The sequence below is a fragment of the Corylus avellana genome, chromosome ca1 (genome assembly GCF_901000735.1).
Source record: "Corylus avellana chromosome ca1, CavTom2PMs-1.0".
NCBI classification, from domain to species: Eukaryota; Viridiplantae; Streptophyta; class Magnoliopsida; order Fagales; family Betulaceae; genus Corylus; species Corylus avellana.
Genome location: NC_081541.1, coordinates 10792242 through 10811007, shown reverse-complemented (window position 1 = coordinate 10811007; position 18766 = coordinate 10792242). Strand labels below are relative to the sequence as shown.

At 33.1% G+C, this 18766-nt stretch overlaps 2 protein-coding genes across 2 annotated transcripts in view; both read right to left on the bottom strand.

The window, feature by feature from the left end:
- Positions 1-9836: 9836 nt before the first annotated feature.
- LOC132179521 (uncharacterized) lies at positions 9837-15121 on the bottom strand. The gene is made up of 6 exons (XM_059592292.1): positions 15063-15121; positions 14176-14302; positions 13378-13468; positions 13179-13271; positions 12328-12419; positions 9837-9977 (listed from the first exon to the last, which is right to left on the bottom strand). Exons 1-6 carry the CDS (start codon positions 15119-15121, stop codon positions 9837-9839), a joined length of 603 nt encoding a protein of 200 aa, XP_059448275.1.
- A 2749-nt stretch (positions 15122-17870) lies between these two features.
- The window catches only part of LOC132179421 (uncharacterized), a 3448-nt gene continuing 2552 nt past the window's right edge, over positions 17871-18766 (bottom strand). The window contains exons 5-6 of the mRNA XM_059592185.1: positions 18366-18466; positions 17871-18224 (exon numbers count right to left, since the gene is read on the bottom strand). Coding sequence (XP_059448168.1) covers positions 18084-18224; positions 18366-18466 — 242 coding nt within the window. The 3' untranslated portion in view covers positions 17871-18083. The remainder of the gene's footprint in view (positions 18225-18365; positions 18467-18766) is intronic.

The following is an 18766-nucleotide window of genomic DNA, read 5'->3' as shown; positions in this document are numbered from 1 at the left end:
CCTCAAGTTTGGAGCTTCATAACCTGAAGGAAAAGTCAACATCTGAAGTTAGAAGATGACAGTAGTGGTCAAGTCAAGTATGAAAAGTTACCGTGGGGTAACTATATAAGGAGATTAAAAAATCTGAGACTAATTATTTGAGATTTTTCCAAAATATGCCGTCCAAGATGAACTCCAAATATATATCTTTTTACATATTTTATCTTTATTTGTAAAAACCAATAAACTCAAATGATCGAAGGTACGTAGTCGACGCTTACTACTTTTTACTTTCCCTTTTTGTTTTTTTTTTTTTTTAAGGTAAATAAATTAACAAACACCGAAGTACCTCAAAATTCTCTTGTCTCTTCCTAATTTATTTCATTAAGAGAGTAAATTAAGAGAGAAGTGTTAAAGAAACGTGATATATGTACCAAAGATGTCAGAGAGGAAAAGGACGGCGAGCTTGGATTCGGGGGAGCCAGCGACGTAGGTGCTGAGGCCACCGAGATGGACAACATGGCCGGCGCCGGCGCTGGGGTCCAGGGTGGGCGGGTTGGAGCAGCACTGAGGGCCTGCCATTGGTTTTCCCAATTAATTTGATGAGCAAAAGCAACGCAGACACTAGACCTTAAATACTGCTACTAACGGTACTCTAGTGTGCGGACACAGTGGATTTGGTCTGCTATTTTATTAATATTAACGGCCACCTCATATTAATTGTCAGGAAATCGACGTTTTCTGCGCGCATTAGGAATTTATAAAGGAGCAAAACGACAACGTAAGCAAAGTTTTTAAACTTTTTATTTGGTTTAGGTTACAGGTAACAACCAGGTAAGGTACGTAGTTATATTATATTGTTTTTTTTTTTTTTTTAATATATCAAATATTTGGAAATGGATCCTCTCCATTTCGTCAATTTAGTGTATTTAAAGGGATATAATTGTCCATTTAGTTTTTGAACAATTTTTTTTAGACAATTATGCTCTCCTAAATGCACTAAATAGACCCATGACGAGGATCCTTCTCCCAAATATTTAAGGTCAGATATGATCTTTAGATGTTCAAGGGAACAAAAGTTTTTGTACTATATTTACAAGCTGATGTTTCCTAATCTTTTTGTTTTTGATTTTCTAAACATATTTTATAATGAGAGACGCACCTCATGACTCATCCATGACTTGTCTTAAGCAATACAAAGGAAAAGTGTTAATTATCACAAGTGTAATTAATAGTTTTTTTTTTTTTTAGCAAATACAACAAAAGGGAAGGGTAATTATTAGTTAATATGACATGGGTAAGCCTAAATTAATAGTCTTAAACTTTTAGGTTTAATATACTATAATCTTAAGGGTAATTACATTTTTTTTCCCATGAACTACAACGCATTGTTAATATCCCCCTATAAACTACTGTAACGACCTAGATTTTAAAACTCTCATTTAAATAATACAAATAGATTAAAAGAATAAATAAATAAAATAGAACAATGATATGTGGATTAATGATATTAAATAACTATTTATTCTTAAAAGGTATATTACATTGATTTTTGACCTCTTTTGTATATCACTTCAATTCTAAAATTTAGCTTCACTAATATGTTTATGGGCATAATTAAACCCAATTTAGTAAATAAATTAATTATATTGGTGTTTAGTGAAGGCATAAATTAATTTGAAGCTTTTTAGTTTTTAGCCTAAGAAATAGTGTCTTAATTTTCATACTGTCTAATGAGATTAAAACTGCTAAAAAAAGATACCAATGTTAGTCACCTTTGTTGAAAGCTTAAAGTCTTCTAGTAATGAGGGTTATAGGTAATATCATGATAATAATAATTTAATAAGGCAAGTGGCTAAGTGGAAATGCAAGTAGTTAAAGTCTAAATTGAATTGGAAACTTTGTACAGGCCAAAAATAGAGTCAAACGAACTCGGATGAAGTCGAGCGAAAAATATAAAATGTTTTTCTCGGAGTCCTCTATCTTCTCTCAAAATTTCATGTCAATCGGAGTACGTTTGGACATTGACAAATGGATCGAGATACACTGCCCTCATTTTGGACGAAAATACTAATTGGTATAGATCATGAAATATGGACTAGGTTCATTCTTTTGTTAATATGACATGGGTAAGCCAAATTAATAGTCTTGCTTTTAGGTTTAATGTACTATAATCTTAAGGGTAATTATATTTTTTTCCCATAAACTACAACGCATTATCAATATCCCCCCATGAATTACCAACCTTACTGCCCGACCCCATCAAACTATCATTTTCTTCCCAAAATTCTCATTTTGTTAGTCAAACTCATTAAAAAATTTGAAATCACCTAAATACCCTAACTTTATAAACAAAAATTACATATAATACACTTAAAATTAAACAAATTAAAAAATATATATTATTAATGTATCCGTATTCCGTACCAGTTTCAATAAAAAAAAATCAAAAATCAAAAAATCAAAAATCAAAAAATCAAAATTAAAAAACTAAATAAAAATTAAAACAAAAAATATAAATATATTAAAAATTAAAAAACACTTATAAATTAATTTATAAAAATAAAAAAAGTCAATATAAAAAACTAAAAAACGGTTGTAAAGGACTTAAAGTAAAAAAAATATAAATGCAAAATCAGTCAATGTGGTTGTCTAAATTAAAAATACATCTGTGTGATAAGGGCTGAGCAAATTCACCGATTAGCCGACAACCGACCGTGTTCCGACTGTAACCGCCCTAACGCCGATCGACACCGACTACCGGCTGGCCAGTAGGAAATAAAATTTTAAGATTTCCGACATTGTTGGTTCGGTAGGCAGAAGAGCTTTTACATAAGTCGGTTTTCAACCGATACCAAACCGACAATACCTGTTAATACATATATAACGCATATCCTTGATGACTCTGCGTTTGAGAAGTAATGGAGAAAGAAACTGGTGCTGGTAGAAGAAGAAGATGAAACGCATATGCGACCTTTGACTGACATTATTCATTTATTTATTGCAAAATTATTGTTGTCTTATTTTAATTGCAAAATTATTGTTGTCTTATTTTATTTCCACTTCCCCAAATAATGTTCATTTGTTTATTACAAAAGTTATTATTATTTGTATTATTTTATTTCCCACTCCCCCAAATAATGTATACTTTTCCTCTTTCATTTGTCTCATTTCACGATGTTGTCCAACACTTGTCCATATACTCCATACTCCCATTCACGCCTAATTCTATCCCAAGACTCCAAGATGTCATCTTTGCCATCCATTTGTTTACCCTAATAAAAAACAAAATATTATTTATCTTCTTCTTCGGCTATCTTCTCCTTCTCTTCAAAAACGTCTCAAACGTTAAAACTTCTTCCTCAACTATCTCTACAAAATGGGCAGACAACAACAATATGTCTACCAAAATCCATTTCGACTTACCGACTGACATCTTAACCGACTTATCGGTTACGGTCGGTGACGGAACAAAAGCTTGGAGGAAGAAGTCGGTGAATTTATCGACTTTACCAACTCTGGGGTGAAACAAAAAATTTTCTTCCAAGACCGACCGTAACCGACCGACGCTCACCCCTATGTGTGATATAAAAAAATAATAATAATAATTGAGAGATTATCGGGATAGGCCAAAATAACAATTTAGTCCCTATAAACAAATTCCTTCGAAATACTTGACAGATTCCATTAGTGTATCATGTCATCACCGATGATACGTGTCATTCTTAATTAAAAGTAAATAAATATATTAAATATATAACTTATTTAAAATAAATAAATAAATAAAAAATTGATTGAGAATGGTGTCGAGGGAGATTTGAGGGTATTGTAAAACCCTGAGAGGGTGGTAGAGGTGGTGGCCTGCCCTCACGACCTGTGGGGTGAGCGCCCGCGACCTGCGGCCACCCAGGGTGGCACAAAGCGTGCCACTGCCAGAGATGAGGGGTGGCCTTTGGGCATGCTGATTTGGTTGGGGGGGTTGGCATGGCGCCACCCCCAAACCACCCAAAGGTGGTGGGGTGGTGCAGAACCACCCATGGCCACAGGGGTGGCAGAGCCGCACGAAGGCCACTATTTTGTTTTTTTTTTTAAAAAAAAATAATAATAATAATAATAATTTATATTTTTATATTTTTTGTTTGAATTTTTTATTTGTGAGTATTTCTGTCTTTTAATGATATTTAACGTCTAAAAGAGAATATTTCATCCAATTTAACGAGTTTGATTGACAGAAGGGAGATTTTGGGAAGAAAATGGTGGTCTGATAGGGTCGGACAGTAAGGTTGGTAGTTCATGGGGGGAAATTGACAATGCGTAGTAGTTGATGGAGAAAAAGGTAATTACGCCATAATCTTATCTATTATAGTATCACTAAAAAACTTTGTAGGCTAGCTTTGTATATTAATGTGTTTTGAAGGGTATTTTTTGTTTTTGGTTTGAAAAAGATTTTTTGATGTAATATAAAAATGAAAATTATTGAAACCGGTGAGTACACCTTTGGCGAATCATTTTCGTTTGTCTACCTCAGTATCCAAAGAAAGTTGAAGAAACAGAAGACAGTCTAAGGTCTCATATGTCAGTGCAGTGGGGTGTTTGGTGTATGCTATGGTATGTTCCAGGACAGATTTGGCTCATGCAGTCAGTGTGGTGAGCAACTATATGGCAAATCCAAAACATTGGGATGCAGTCAAATGGATTTTCAGATACTTGAAAGGTACTACAAAGTATGGCATCACTTTTTTCAGACGTAAAAGTGATTTGTCAGTCGTCGAGTATGTAGATGCAGATTATGCAGGGGATTTGGATGGCAAGAGGTCGACCACGGGTTATGTGTTCACTCTTGTAGGAGGACCCATATGTTGGAGGTCTATGATACAGTCCACGATTGCAATGTCCAAGACTTAGGCGGAGTACATGGCAGCGGCTAAGGCTGCAAAGGAAGCTTTGTGGCTTACAAGGTTAGTCAGGGAGCTAGGTATTCAGCAAGGTGGAGTTCCGTTGTATTGTGACAATCAGAGTCTCATTTGCTTGGCAAAGAACCATGTGTATCATACGAGAACCAAGCACATTGATGTATGGTTTCACAAGATCAGGGAATTGGTTGCTTCAGATGAATTGTTATTTGAAAGGATTCACACTTCTGAGAATATGGCGGACATGTTGATGAAGCATGTTACCGCAGACAAGTTCAAACATTGCTTGGACTTGAAAAATTTCTCCAGGTGCTAGAAAATAGAGGAGAGGAGGCGGCATCCCCAAACTTATTAGTTCCAAGTGGAGGCCCAATACTTGATTGTCTTCAAAGAAGTGAATACTCGCCAAGGTGGAGACTGTTGGAATAAGTGGAGGCCCAATACTTGTTTGTCTTCAAAGAAGTGAATACTCGCCAAGGTGAAGATTGTTGGAACAAGTTGCTCATATTCTACTATTGGGCCATTTGGTGTAATTAGTTTATATGGGCTTGGGGATAAATAAGTTGTGGTGGGTATTGTGGGGTTTTCCAAAATACTTACAATTAGGGTTTTCCTATAAATATGTTATGTTGTAACCCTAAATCTAAATTGGTAAAATATAGCCGCACTCTCTTGTGAATGTAGTCACATTGCTGAACCACATAAATTTGTGTTTCAACTCTCTCTTGATCTATTTTTTTTCGATTCCATATTATTCATCATTGTTGTACACGGTAACAACACTCATACTATTTATCTTTACTTTTACCTTTATGCATTTAGTTTAAAAACAAAACAAATCAATCATCTTTTAAATTGAGTTATATTTAATTTTGAAAAACTTGATAACAATACTTACGCAGTCCTTGAGGTTTGATATCCTTTATATAGCCATATCCCACAATGATTCGTTCTATTGCGAGTGATTATTTTTATTATTGATATTTTTGGACATAAAAAGTCCACATTAGTTTTCAATGAGGGTGCAAAAATCTAGACTTAGGATAAGGAACATAAGATTCAACATGAATTTTTTTACCCTTCTTACCTCGTGAAGTCGAAGCAGTTGCTTCCTTCCTTTCAACCATGATTTCTTTCCATTTTTTCTCTTGAAGTTGGAGCAGCAGCTATCTTCCTTTCAGCCAAGGTTTCTTCCATTTTTTCTAGTTTGACAAAAACTAACTTGGATGTAGAGGCAAGGTTAGAAGACACAGTAGCAAATTGATCAAATCCTATCCCAGATCTATCACTAGAATGTTTCTGATCATGTAACAGTTTACCAAGCTTATCATTAGAGAACTTTCTCAAGTGATTTCTAGATTCATTCAAATTACTCTCTAAGGATTTAACTTTAGCAATTAACACATGATTTTCAGATTTTAGAGTATTGCAAACAACATTTGAATTACTCAAAGTTTCAAGCAATTTGTTCTTCAGAATCTCTAGGTTTTGATTTCTCAACTCATAAAATTTATTCATCGGATTATGAAAAGAGTTTTGAAGATAATTCTCCCTTTTAGATTCATTATCAGAAGGATATTGCTTATCAGAGAATTGAGAATCATTAGAATCCTTAGCACTATCATAAGAAATACCAAAAGCCAAATAATTGACATTTCCTTCAAGGTCATCCCTGTCAGAATCACTCAAGGTAACTTGGTAAAATTTTCCCTTGTTACTCTTAAGGTTACCACAGTCCATAAAAACATGACCATAGCTAGAACACTCATAACATTTCTGACCCCAATGATCTCTTTCTCTCCACTCAGGTTCTTCCTTACCACCTTTGAAGTCCCCTTTCTTTTTCCCAATCAGCTTGGCAGATCTCTTATTATACTTAAAAGAACTTTTTGGCTACCAAGGCAATTTCCTCGTCATCTTCATGGTTCGTCAAGGTACTTACGTCCATAGAGGGTGTGGCTATATTTTATTATTAATGATTCAGGGTTACAACATAATATATATATATATATATATATATATATAAGAAATCCCTAATTGTACAAACGTATTTTGAAAATTTCCAAAAGACCTCGTACTGTATCACGGGGGCGTTACCCCCATACCCCCACAAACTTAATTACGTTATTTTTTAAGAGTATTTTGTATTTGAGTTGTTTGTTAATATTTTTATTTTGAGAAGAAGAAAATAAAAGACATAAAATATTTTTTTTAACAAATGGGGATATTGTGAGCGGTGATAGAAGTACTCAGAGACGGCCCACCCCCGGTTTTATAATATTTTATTAAATATATTTTTAAATTTTGTTTTTTAGACAAAATTTAGTAACATGGTCCCGGGCTAAAAAGAAGAAGCAATCCATTAATATTTTGTCAACCCTTCACCAATAAAAAAATAGTTCAGAATTTTTAAGAAAGAATTGGGCCTCTCAAACAAGAAAATACATATAACCATTATGCCCCAAACCGGATCTCCACTTAAATTCTTAAGGGAATTTCAGTTTATGGAATTTTAGATCTAGGCCGTTTATTTTTCATTCAAAGGTCATTATTCTGCCATGTATCCCACTACTAATAAAATAATAAATATTTATTATTTTATTAATAGTGGGACACGTGTCAGAACAATGACCATTGATGAAAAATGGACTGTCTGAATTCAAAATTTCAGAAACTGAAATTCCTAAGAAATTTCAGTAGATCCTGATCCTCCCAAACCCATGTATTAAAATGCTCTAATTCTTTCATATTGAGATGAGTCACGATTGCCTCATTGCCTCCCAAAATCCCAAATTTCCAATTCTTTCCTAGCACCAACAGTAGAATTCTTGACCGACTAACAACATTAGTGTATTGTCTCTAATCTATTTTTTGTTTGGAATGTCAAGTTCTATTTTAATAGGTGATTGGATTGAAAATTGAAATATTTTAAGAAACAATTATTTTGTATTTTTTTATTATTTTGCTTATGTTTTTTTAACATTGTATGGATACTTATTTTATTTTTTATATGTTGATTTAATATTTAACATTAATATATTTGTCATTCGTTCTTTGATCCCCTATTTTAATATAGGAAAATTATATTTTACCCCCCAAAGTTTGGGGCGATTTGCAATCCGACCTCCAAAGTTCCAAATTTTTGTAACTTGACAAATTGTATCCAAAACTTCCCATATTGCCCTTAATTTTATTTTTTATTTTTTTAAAAAAAAATTTGGGGTGGCCGTAGCCATGCACCCCTTTGGCCATATTTTTGCACCCCCAAATTTGTTTTTTTTTTTTTTTTTTTTTTTTCCTTCTTTTATAAAAAAATAAAAATTATGAGCAATATGTAAATTTTGGGATAATATTGGTCGAATTGCAAAAATTTGCAACTTTGGGGGGAGGTGGATTGCCAAAATTGAAACTTTGGAGGTCAAATTGTAAATCGCCCCAAACTTTAGGGGAGTAAAATATAATTTTCCCTTTAATATATTTTTCATTTATATTTTGGCCACTGTCAATAAAAATTCATATTTTCGTCCGTGATTGTGAGTATGGTGAAGAACTTGCCCGGTAAAGATTTTCAGATAAACTATAATGATAGAGATAATAGTTTATACATTAATAGTCATCATAGTCATGTATATGATACCGATAAAAAATTTAGTCACCATTTTCTTCTGCAAAATCCTCTTCAAGTTCCATTAAACACTAATGGAGTCTGGTAAATAAAAGGAAAAGATAACTTGAGGGGTCAAGTGTAATTTCCCAGTAATATTAATGGATAAAGAATCTCTCATATAATGTTGGGTAAATACGCTTGGTTCTCCGAAGCTAACACCACACTAGCACTTGGGCCATCCCCCCAAATTGGTATGGGAGTGTCCAAACAACCTCCACTGCCTAGTAGGGGTAGTTTGGCAATCCTCTTAACATTTTCATAGTGACCGAGCCACCCCCACTCGTTGTAAGTGTGATTCAACAACTCCTATGACTACCCTACTAACCGTTTTGAGGGTGGACTAACCAGTAACCATGCCTCAGCCCTTTTTTTTTCCTATTTTTTATTTTTATTTTAAAAATAATAATAATAATAATTTTTGGTTAATTCGGGCAGTTTAAGTAAAAAAAAAAAAAAAGTCACATGTGCGTCACATGTTGCATTTTCTGTATATTTTCATGCCTGATGCTAATAAAGGGTATAAATTACATCAAAATGATAGTTGAATGGGGTCTCGTGTCATTTTTTAAAGTTTGGAAGTCTAAGAGTATGTTTAAGATTGTGTTGGCAAGTAGAGTTTTAAAGTCGTCCTCAAGGGGTAGCTCAATTGGCAGTGAACCACGCCTTATGAAACGGAGGTCACTAGTCTGAATCCCCCTTCCTCATTCTTTTGTGTGAACATGTCTAAAAAAAAAAAAAGTAGACTTTTAAAGTCAAAGAGAGAATTTTAGGAAAAAAAAAAAACTTCAATTTTAAGATTTTCTCGAAAGTACGTTTTGACAATTTTTAGAGTAAAAAGGTCAAATAATTACTTTTGAACTTTTTTACTAAACATGCCAACTGTTTGTTTCATATACTCTCTAAGCATTAAAAGTACTTTTTACTATCTCTAACGCAATCACAAACAAGTTCAAAATGCCAATAGAGTGTTAGCTAGTTTGAGAGAAATCAGTGTCCTTTTTTTTCTTTTTCTTTTTTTCTATTTTGTTTGAACTTTATTGATAGTAACATTATTTGATTAATTAGTCTGATCCCAAAAATATTATTAGCTTTGCCACTTAACCCATGTCAATGCATTGGCGAATTAACGATTAGAGATAAAGCACCCATTATTCATAACCAATTTATTCAAATTTTACATACTAGCTAGTCAACCACTTGCAAAAACTAGCATTTGATTGGTTCCACATAATAATATAAAACCAAGACTAAACAAAAAGTATTTAACTTGACAATTCTTACTTAACATACTTAACACACCAGTCTAACAGAATTTGATTGGCCTCCTCAGCAGACTTCACAGCTCCCTCATCCTCAACATTGCACCTAATTGTCCACCCATGTTCGGTTTTTGGAAATACCTTAACATATGAATCCACCTGCGAAAAATCATGATTATTTCATCACTATCATATGTACAAATTGGCAAATTTTTGTAACCAACTTATTTCAATATTTTATTAGGTTTAGGGTTTTCTTACTATAAATACATGTTATGAGTGACCTAAAAACGTAGCTTTGATATTATTTGGATTAATTATAATGAGAAACACTTTAGTTAATTGTGTTTTTTTTTTTTATTCGACTTTGAATCTTTTGATAGAATTTTGATTGTGAGAAGAGTTATGATTCTTATTTTGTTTGCTTTTGCAAACCCATTACGTCACGCTGCATCACTAGGATATGGGTTGATAATTGCAAGCAATGAAGAGAAACTATAGGCAGATCATCACAGGAAAGATTGACAGGAATTCCAAGGAAAAATGGGGTCATCGTGATGAATATTTTATTTGTTTGTTAGGAAATATTTGATTAACGTAACACTTACTCCAACCCATGCTAATCTCTTTGCCTCTATAGTCAAGGTCAAAGACATGTTTTTTGCACTGTAATTTTCGTTTTGGGTGTATTGTTGGGGTGCCCATCCCTTTTTTGGTGTTTTAATCCTTGTACCCGCTCCTTATTTGCTTAAAAAAAAATTATAAAAAAAAAAAAAAAAGGGTCAAAGACACACTGGTGAACAGTAGGCAATTTGCAATAAAACATGTAAAAAATTTAATGAAGTGGATAGTGGTAGTATTCATTTTTATAGTTATGATTTAAAGTTTATGCATCTAACGTTGTGCATACATGAAATTAATGTTGGCACGTATTTTAAATTTTTTAAATAATGTGGCATCGTGTACACTACTAATTGCACCAATTTTAATTCTCACCATGAAATGAAGAGGTTCATTGTCCATGAAATTGAGGCTAAAGGGCTTGTGGTTGTAGTCCAATATGTAAAACATTAAGATTGAAGAGTAATGCTATACATATTCTCACTCTCATAGACCTTCAGGTGACACGACCATTTTTACCATTGGACTTGTGATAAATTATTATTATTGAAGTTTGATCCAATGGTGAGAATTAGGGCCATCTAAGGGTGTGTCAAGGGGTGTAAACGAGCCGAGCTTGAGCGAGCTTCCCTTGTTCAAGCTTGGCTCATTTAAATTTTACTCGAGCTCGAGCTCGAGTCGAGCTCAAGGGCGAGCCAAAAAAATCGAGCTCGAGCTAATAATAAGTCGAGCCGAGCCAGCTCGCGAGCTGGCTCTTATATTTAATGTTTTTGTTTTAAAATTTTTTTTTTAACTTCAAGTACTCTTAAACGGCTTAAGAAGTTAGTTTGCATATGAGTATTTGCTTAGCCTGGCTAGTCGAGTATGGAGCTTGAGTCAATACAGCAAGGCATTTGGTTTCAAAGAGAGAGGATATGCATCCTTTTATAGATAAGCAAACTTGGAGATTGATGTTTTCTTAACAATGTGGGACAAGTTAACAAGTTGCATTCAGACTGCATTGGGACAATACCCCCTACAAAAAAATATTTTTTTAACGTCTCTCTCTCAATCCCCCTCACCAGTCACAACAGATCTTCCACCTGAACTCCCATTTCCCACTCTCTCACTCTCACTCACCAGACATGTAGTGATAGTGTTTTGGTCTATTTGATTCATCAATAATTTATGCCTTTTCGCAATCTCCCTCAATAGTTTCTGTTTGATTCTTCTTCCTTTCGTTTGGATCTGTTCTAATTGAATCGAGGTTTTTTTAATGATTGCTCTCTTTCTCTTTCATTACGAAGAGTCTATAATTTTTCATTCTCTAACGCTTAAATATAAATGCAATTTTAAGGTTTTAATAATTATGAGATTTATAATTAATTATCTATTACTTAGTTTATATATATATATATATATATATATATATACACACACACTCGAGCTTATACGAGCTGTTCACGAGCTTAGCCGAGTCGAGCCGAGCTTGCTTCGTTTAATATTCGAGCCATGATTTGTGTTCATGAAGTGCTTCATTTAATATTCGAGTCGAGCATGAGCCGAGCTTATGCGAGCCGAGCCCGAGCTTGCTCGCGAGACGCTTCGCTCACTTAACAGCCCTCGTGTGTGAAAGTCATTGAAAATTTCATATTTACAAAGGAAAAAACATATAAATTAAGGTAAAAGCTAACACCATAAAGAAGCATATAAAAATGACAAGTAAAAAAAGACAAAGATTTGATCTGGAAAAGGATCCTCTCCATTTTTTCAATTTTAGTGCATTTTGAAGGGTATTGCATTTAATACACTACCATCATTAAACCTTTTGGACAACACTACCTTTTAAAATGCACTAAATAAAAGAAATTGAGGGATTTTAAAATGGAAAAGATCCTTTTTCTCTTACCCCTGGTTTAGCATTTAAGACCTCTTCAAAGTGTTTCATGAGTTCCGGTGGAGCGAAATCATCAATCTCAGCTCCTAGAATTGCAGTAGAACCTTAGCCTCTGAAATTATTTCCAAACATTGACCATTAGTTTTATGAGAGCCATCTATCCAGATATAAATAAACAAAATTAGCAAGGTTTGGTTTGCTAAAATAACACCACCACAAAAGAAATAAGGAGGAAATACATTTTATTCCATGAACTATTCACTCATTTGCACTTTTAACCCTAATGTTTAAAAAGTGACACTTTACCCCCTCTCTCCCCCCCAAACTTTCAAATTAATTCAACCATTCTGACATTTTTTTTTTCAAAATGCCTCCATCTCAAGTTAAAAAAAATAATAAAAATTTAAAAATAAATTTAAAAAATTAAAAGAGGGGTGTGACCTGGACTAGACTGAAAAGGGGAACAACTGACCCTTATGAATTACTAATTTTAATTTTTTAACAGCATGGGGGCACCGGAAAAAAAAGTAATTAGTCCCCAACAATTTGGAGTTTGGGAGAGAAATGAGATGTCAGGATTTTTAAATTGAAAGGTCAAAGTCATGAAAATTGAGAGGAAGATGTATTTCCCAAAATAATTTCTAACAAAATTAGGTAAAAATGTATTAATATTACAATAAGGTTAAGAAATTAAGATTAAGATTAATACTCTAGAAATTGTTTCTTGACGGTATTTCAAAAGACACTTTAAGTTTGAAAATGCAAATTAATACTCTAGTGAAACTAATATATATATATATATATATATATATATATATATATATATAGTTGTGGAACATTTAAGTAATGGAATCCGGCCATACCTTTGATATCATCCACAGTGACCCATACAGGATGTAATGACACACCAGCCTTGATAAGATGCTCATACTTTGAGAGCTCAGCTATAACCTTGGCTGAGAAGAATACAATAAAATCAAAATCAAACTTTTTTTTCTTATTGAAACTTCGAATATGGGCAAAAAAAGAAAAATGAACAAATAGGAACAAAGAAAAGCTCACCACCCCAGCAATAGCCTACAGTCCCAACTGCAGAAACACCTTGACTTTTTATAGCTTCTATTATTGTCTTTGACTCCTCAAATCCCTTGTCCTATTCAAATAATATTAGAGCTCCACACACTGTTATTGCATAATCGAAAGTTACATAGCAATCGATAACCTCAAAGCGGGTTAATTACCTTTTCGGTATTTAGGTCTTTATTTTTTCAATTTTTTTCACTTAAGTTTCAAATTGTATAATAGATAGTACATGATTTATGGGTAAAGACCAATTTAGTACTCTCGTCATATTCTGTCACAAATAATTAGTATGGGCCACTTGTTATTTTCATCAATAACAATGATAAAATTAGGAAGTAGAAACCACATCTTTAGGCAACCTGTTACATTGAAGGACCATTGATCCCTAAGTCCACCAAATCATAAGGTGGTCTTAAAAAAATTAATTTTTTTAAAAATATTTTTGTTTCTATAAAATAAACTTTTGAAATTTTTTTTTTTTTTTTTTAAGATCATCTCCTCCAAACTAAAAGTTTTAGTTATATTTCTAGAGAAGGCAAGATTCTAACTCAAACCTCTATTTTTGTATCATGACAAATTATCACTATTCTTAAAAACTTAAGTTCATAAAAAGCGGTGAACTTAAAGATTCAATTAATATTTTAAGACCAATAAGGCCAGGAAATATAATTCCAAATGGAAATGGAGCAGTTTCTGATATGAAACAAAAAAAATAAAAAAATAAAAAAAGGAAAATAAAAAACAAATTCCAAGCAAGTATTAAAACCTATAACCAACCGTTGAATGATGCTTCAACCAAACTGGTAGAGGCCTATCAGGTTTGTCCAACACAAAGGGCTCTCCATGCATAAAGTCAGGAAGCACTGCATAAAATCCAGCAGCTGCAGCCTCGTCTGCAATATTCCTTTAACATGGAAAGCAGATGATATATATTAGCATTCAGATGTAAAAAGCAACAACAAATTCACATCGTTCATTGTATGAGAAACTCTTTATTAATTATTATATTTCTTATTCAAAATAATATAATATAGCTTTATATATCGGGAAAGTTTATAATACATTTATAAGTCAACGCATGAAAATAAAAACTTCTCTCGACTTTTTTTTTTTTTTTTTTTTGAATTTTTACTCCCTAAGTCAATCGAAAAGATGTTATAAGTCTTTTCATTATATTTTTTTGAACAATTTTTAACGTCTGTTATTTAATCTCAAAACTCATAAGTTTACCATGTTAGCTTTTTTTTTTTCATCTCGCTTTAAAATATTAATTTTTTTATTAATTTAATTTTAAAATTAAATCTAAAAAAATAAAAAATAAAAAATTGAAGGGATGGCTAACGGTGGGGCTGCCACTCCCAAACCCACCATGGGGTGGCTTGCAAGCCACCCCAAAGCCCCCAACACTCCAGGGGTTTAGGGGTGGCTTGCAGGCAATCCCAACACCCATGGGGGGTGGCTGGCCACCCAGTGTATTTTCCTTTACTTCTTCTTTTTTTGTTTTTTTTTTCAAAAAAATAAAATATGTTTTTTTGGTTTTTAGTTTTTTTTTGGGGGATTTTTTTTAAAGTAATAAAATATGACGTGACACCCAAACACTCAAGTACCACGCCACGTGTCACTCACGTGTAAGGATGATGTGGCATTCCGTTAAAAAACTTAACAGAATCTTGACAGAGGTATCAAATGGGTTTATTGGCTTACCATATGTACCATTTGCCATATTTTTGAAAATTCAGGAGGCTATTTGAGTTTGGTGTAAATTACAGATACTATAATAGCATTTAACCCTATTATATATTGTCATTAACTAAAACTTCTTCTATTATCATTATATTTTACATATTATTTGATTTCATGATTTCATTGATTTGTACTTGTACGGGTGTTGTGCTATGCCTCCAACTAGGCTTCTTTGGCTCACAAACTATGCTGGAGGAATTTGGGTCATTTGAGAATTTATTGGTTTTGGTTGTATCCAGACTAGTTGGTTGTGCTATGCCTCCATTTGGTTTGTAATGAGACATATTATTTGTTTTGGTTTTGGGTCATTTGGCCATGCTATGCCTCCATTTGGATTTTGCCTTTTTAATTTGTATTTGGATTAATGGATTTGTGCTATTTATGACTATGTATGTGAAATATATAATGTGATATGTGATGTTTAGGGCGAAGCCTTATTCAAAAACATTGACTGGCCTAAAAAATAATATATTTTTTTCCCATCTTTTTTGGAGCATTTTGGCCTTAAATCCTTAAAATTAATAAGCCCAAAAAATATGTCCAAAATACTTAAAAAGCCTAAAAGCCCATATAAAAAAAAGCGGTTATAAAACTGTCGATTATTGGATTGAATAACCGCTAACTGCCTAGGAGGTTGCGGTTGTAGTTATTAAAAATCGAAAGGGCGGTTCCAATTATAGCCAATAACCACTAGTTATAACCGTTTGAGCACCCCAACCCATGGGTGGCCGTGAGCCACCTTGTTGGGGGCTTTGGGGTGGCCTCAGAGCCACCCCCAACCCCTATGAGGTGGTTTGCGGCCACCCCAGGGGGTTAGGGGTGGCTCGCAGGTCACCCCAACACTGCAGCTACCCCATGGTGATTTTGGGGATGGTAGCCCCATCACTGGCCACCCCTTCATTTTTTGTTTTTATTTATTTATTTATTTTTTAAGTAAAGTGGAAAAAAAGTTGACATGGCAAAACGGTAAATTTTGAAAATGAATGATGGATGTTAGATATTTGGAAGAAAATGTAACGAGGGTTTATGACATATTTTCGATTAACTCAGAGAGTAAAAATTCAAAACAAAAAAAGTTAAGAATGAGTTTTTTGTTTTCACGCGTTGACTCATGAATTTATTATAAACTTTCCCCCATATATATATATATATATATATATATATATATATTGATAACTCACAACTCCACTTCCCAAATGAAAGGAAAATGAAAATTGGCCATACCTGAAGTTTGGAGCTTCATAACCTGAAGGAAAAGTCAACGTGTGAAGTTAGAAGATGACAGTGCACAAGTCAAGTGTGAAAAAAAAAAAAAACAAAAAAATATTGAGTGATCAAAATCAAATACTAAATACATTTAGTATCTTTTCAAATGTGACGTAGCTTCTAAAATTATTAATAGATCACTTTAAATTCAATGATGATTTTAAAAGTCACGTCACATTTGTAAGGACTCTAGAGAGACTCTAATCTTCCTTATATCATTACTCAATATTTAAGGTTAGATATAATCTCTACATGATGTTTAAGGAACAAAAGTTGTTTACCAGATCTCATCTATTATTATTTTATTATTGTTATTTTTTTTTTTTAAAGATAATTATTTGTTCTATCTTTAAAAGCTGATGTTTCCTAATCCTTTTGTTTTTGCCGACCGAATTGACGTTTTTAATATTTTAAAGTTTTTATTTGGTTTAGGTATATATCCACAATCAACTCATATCTTACATTAGTTTATTCCGCCTATGGCTGAATGTTATCCAGGCAAATTTTTCGATACGATCTTGATGTGAACTAATTAGTACAAAATACAAGAAAATGATAGATAAGCTCGTTTAAGGGAGCCATGAACTCCAATTGTCTACTTCGAGTGAGCCAAGAACTTTCAAAATACAGAAACTGTATTTTATTCATTAGCAAATTTCATTAAATGATACAAATAATCCCAAAGTGATAGATGTTTACAATAAATAGAACAATATTATCGCTAAACTCCTACGTATCCTATTTAGAATACCACTACTTGTGGTCTTAAGTAGAGAGAACCCTTATTGATAACTCATACCATTATCTACAATTCTTTAGATAACATCTCTAATTATTATGATTGTATCATACCCTAACTAAATGCTTCCATATCAAATTTTTATATGTTGCCTTCACCTTGAGACTTTATTTCTATGGCAACATATATATATCTATCAAAGAAGTTTTATTAGAATATGGAATGAATAGGAGTTTATTTGTTTGTTTGTTTTTTTTTTACAAGAATAGGACTTTTTAGTTCACATAGAAAAGGAATAATCATAATAGGTCTGCCACATATTTTGCTCTCTTTTTCCTTTTGTCTCTTGCTCTAATTCATAAGAAACAGTAAACTAACCTATTATATGCTTTAAAATCCTTCAAAATCAAGCTGATGCATCTCTTGAGTCGCAGACTATCCTAAATCCCGGTTAATGGTGATATGGTTTTCTTTAGAGTCTGTTTAAAATTGTGTTAGAAAGTTTAAAAAGTACTTTTAATAATTAAAAGGCCGTGCTAAACAAAAGCTAGCATGTTTGGTAAAACAAATTCCAAAAGTACTTTTTTGACATTTTTACTCTAAAAATGATCAAAGAGCACTTTTATCATAAGCTTAAAATTCAAACTTTTGTCAAAAAACATTTTTTGATTTAAAAGCTCTATTTTTCAAACACAATCTCAAACAGGCTCTTAACCAAACAACGTTTATGGAAAAACCCCAATTGGGGAAATCATTTTTTAGTAATAATATCACAACTCAAATATTCAGCCATGATTATGTATATATTCATGTGTTCATGATCACCAAATACATGGAACAAGAAGGCTGTTTTCTGCATACAATACACTGGAGTTGCGTAAGATCAGTCCTCTGACCTAAGATTTGTCTTCTTCTGGGTGCAAGCAATTTTTCACTACTAGACAACATATTTGGTAAACCAATTCAACATGTCCAAATGGGCCTCTTCAGCACTCTTGACAGCCGATTCATCCTCTAGATTGTACCTCACTGTCCATCCATGAGACACGCCAGGAAATATTTTCACAAAGCTATCGAACTGAAAGATATAAATAATAGGAGGTCAACAAATTGCAAATCATATGCTGTTACTTTTGAAATGCAAAAGCAGAAAAATGGAGATCATATATCTAAGAATCGTGATGAGAGAATCAAAGAGGGAACTTTTATGTGGATTCACCTCAGATTTTACAGACAACTTCTCCCCAAACTGTTTCAACTGTTCCGGTGGGGAAGCATGGTCAGTTTCAGCTCCCAATATAGCAATCGGAACCTTAACATCTGAGACAACATGCCATCAGCAACACATATTTAGAGCATGTTTAGGATTGCGTTTGAAAAATAGAGCTTTTAAGTCAAAAAGTGATTTTTGATAAAAGTTTCATTTTTAAGCTTTTTAAAATCTTAAAAGCGTTTTCAATTTTTTTACTAAACGGGTATTTTTTTCTTCAAACAGACTTTTTAAATGTTAGACACGCTTTTAAACCCTTCAAACGCACACCCAAACAAGCCCTTAGCATGAACTTGAGGAGTGGGAGACTTACCATCGATTTCATTGTCTGCAATCTGACCAGGATGCAA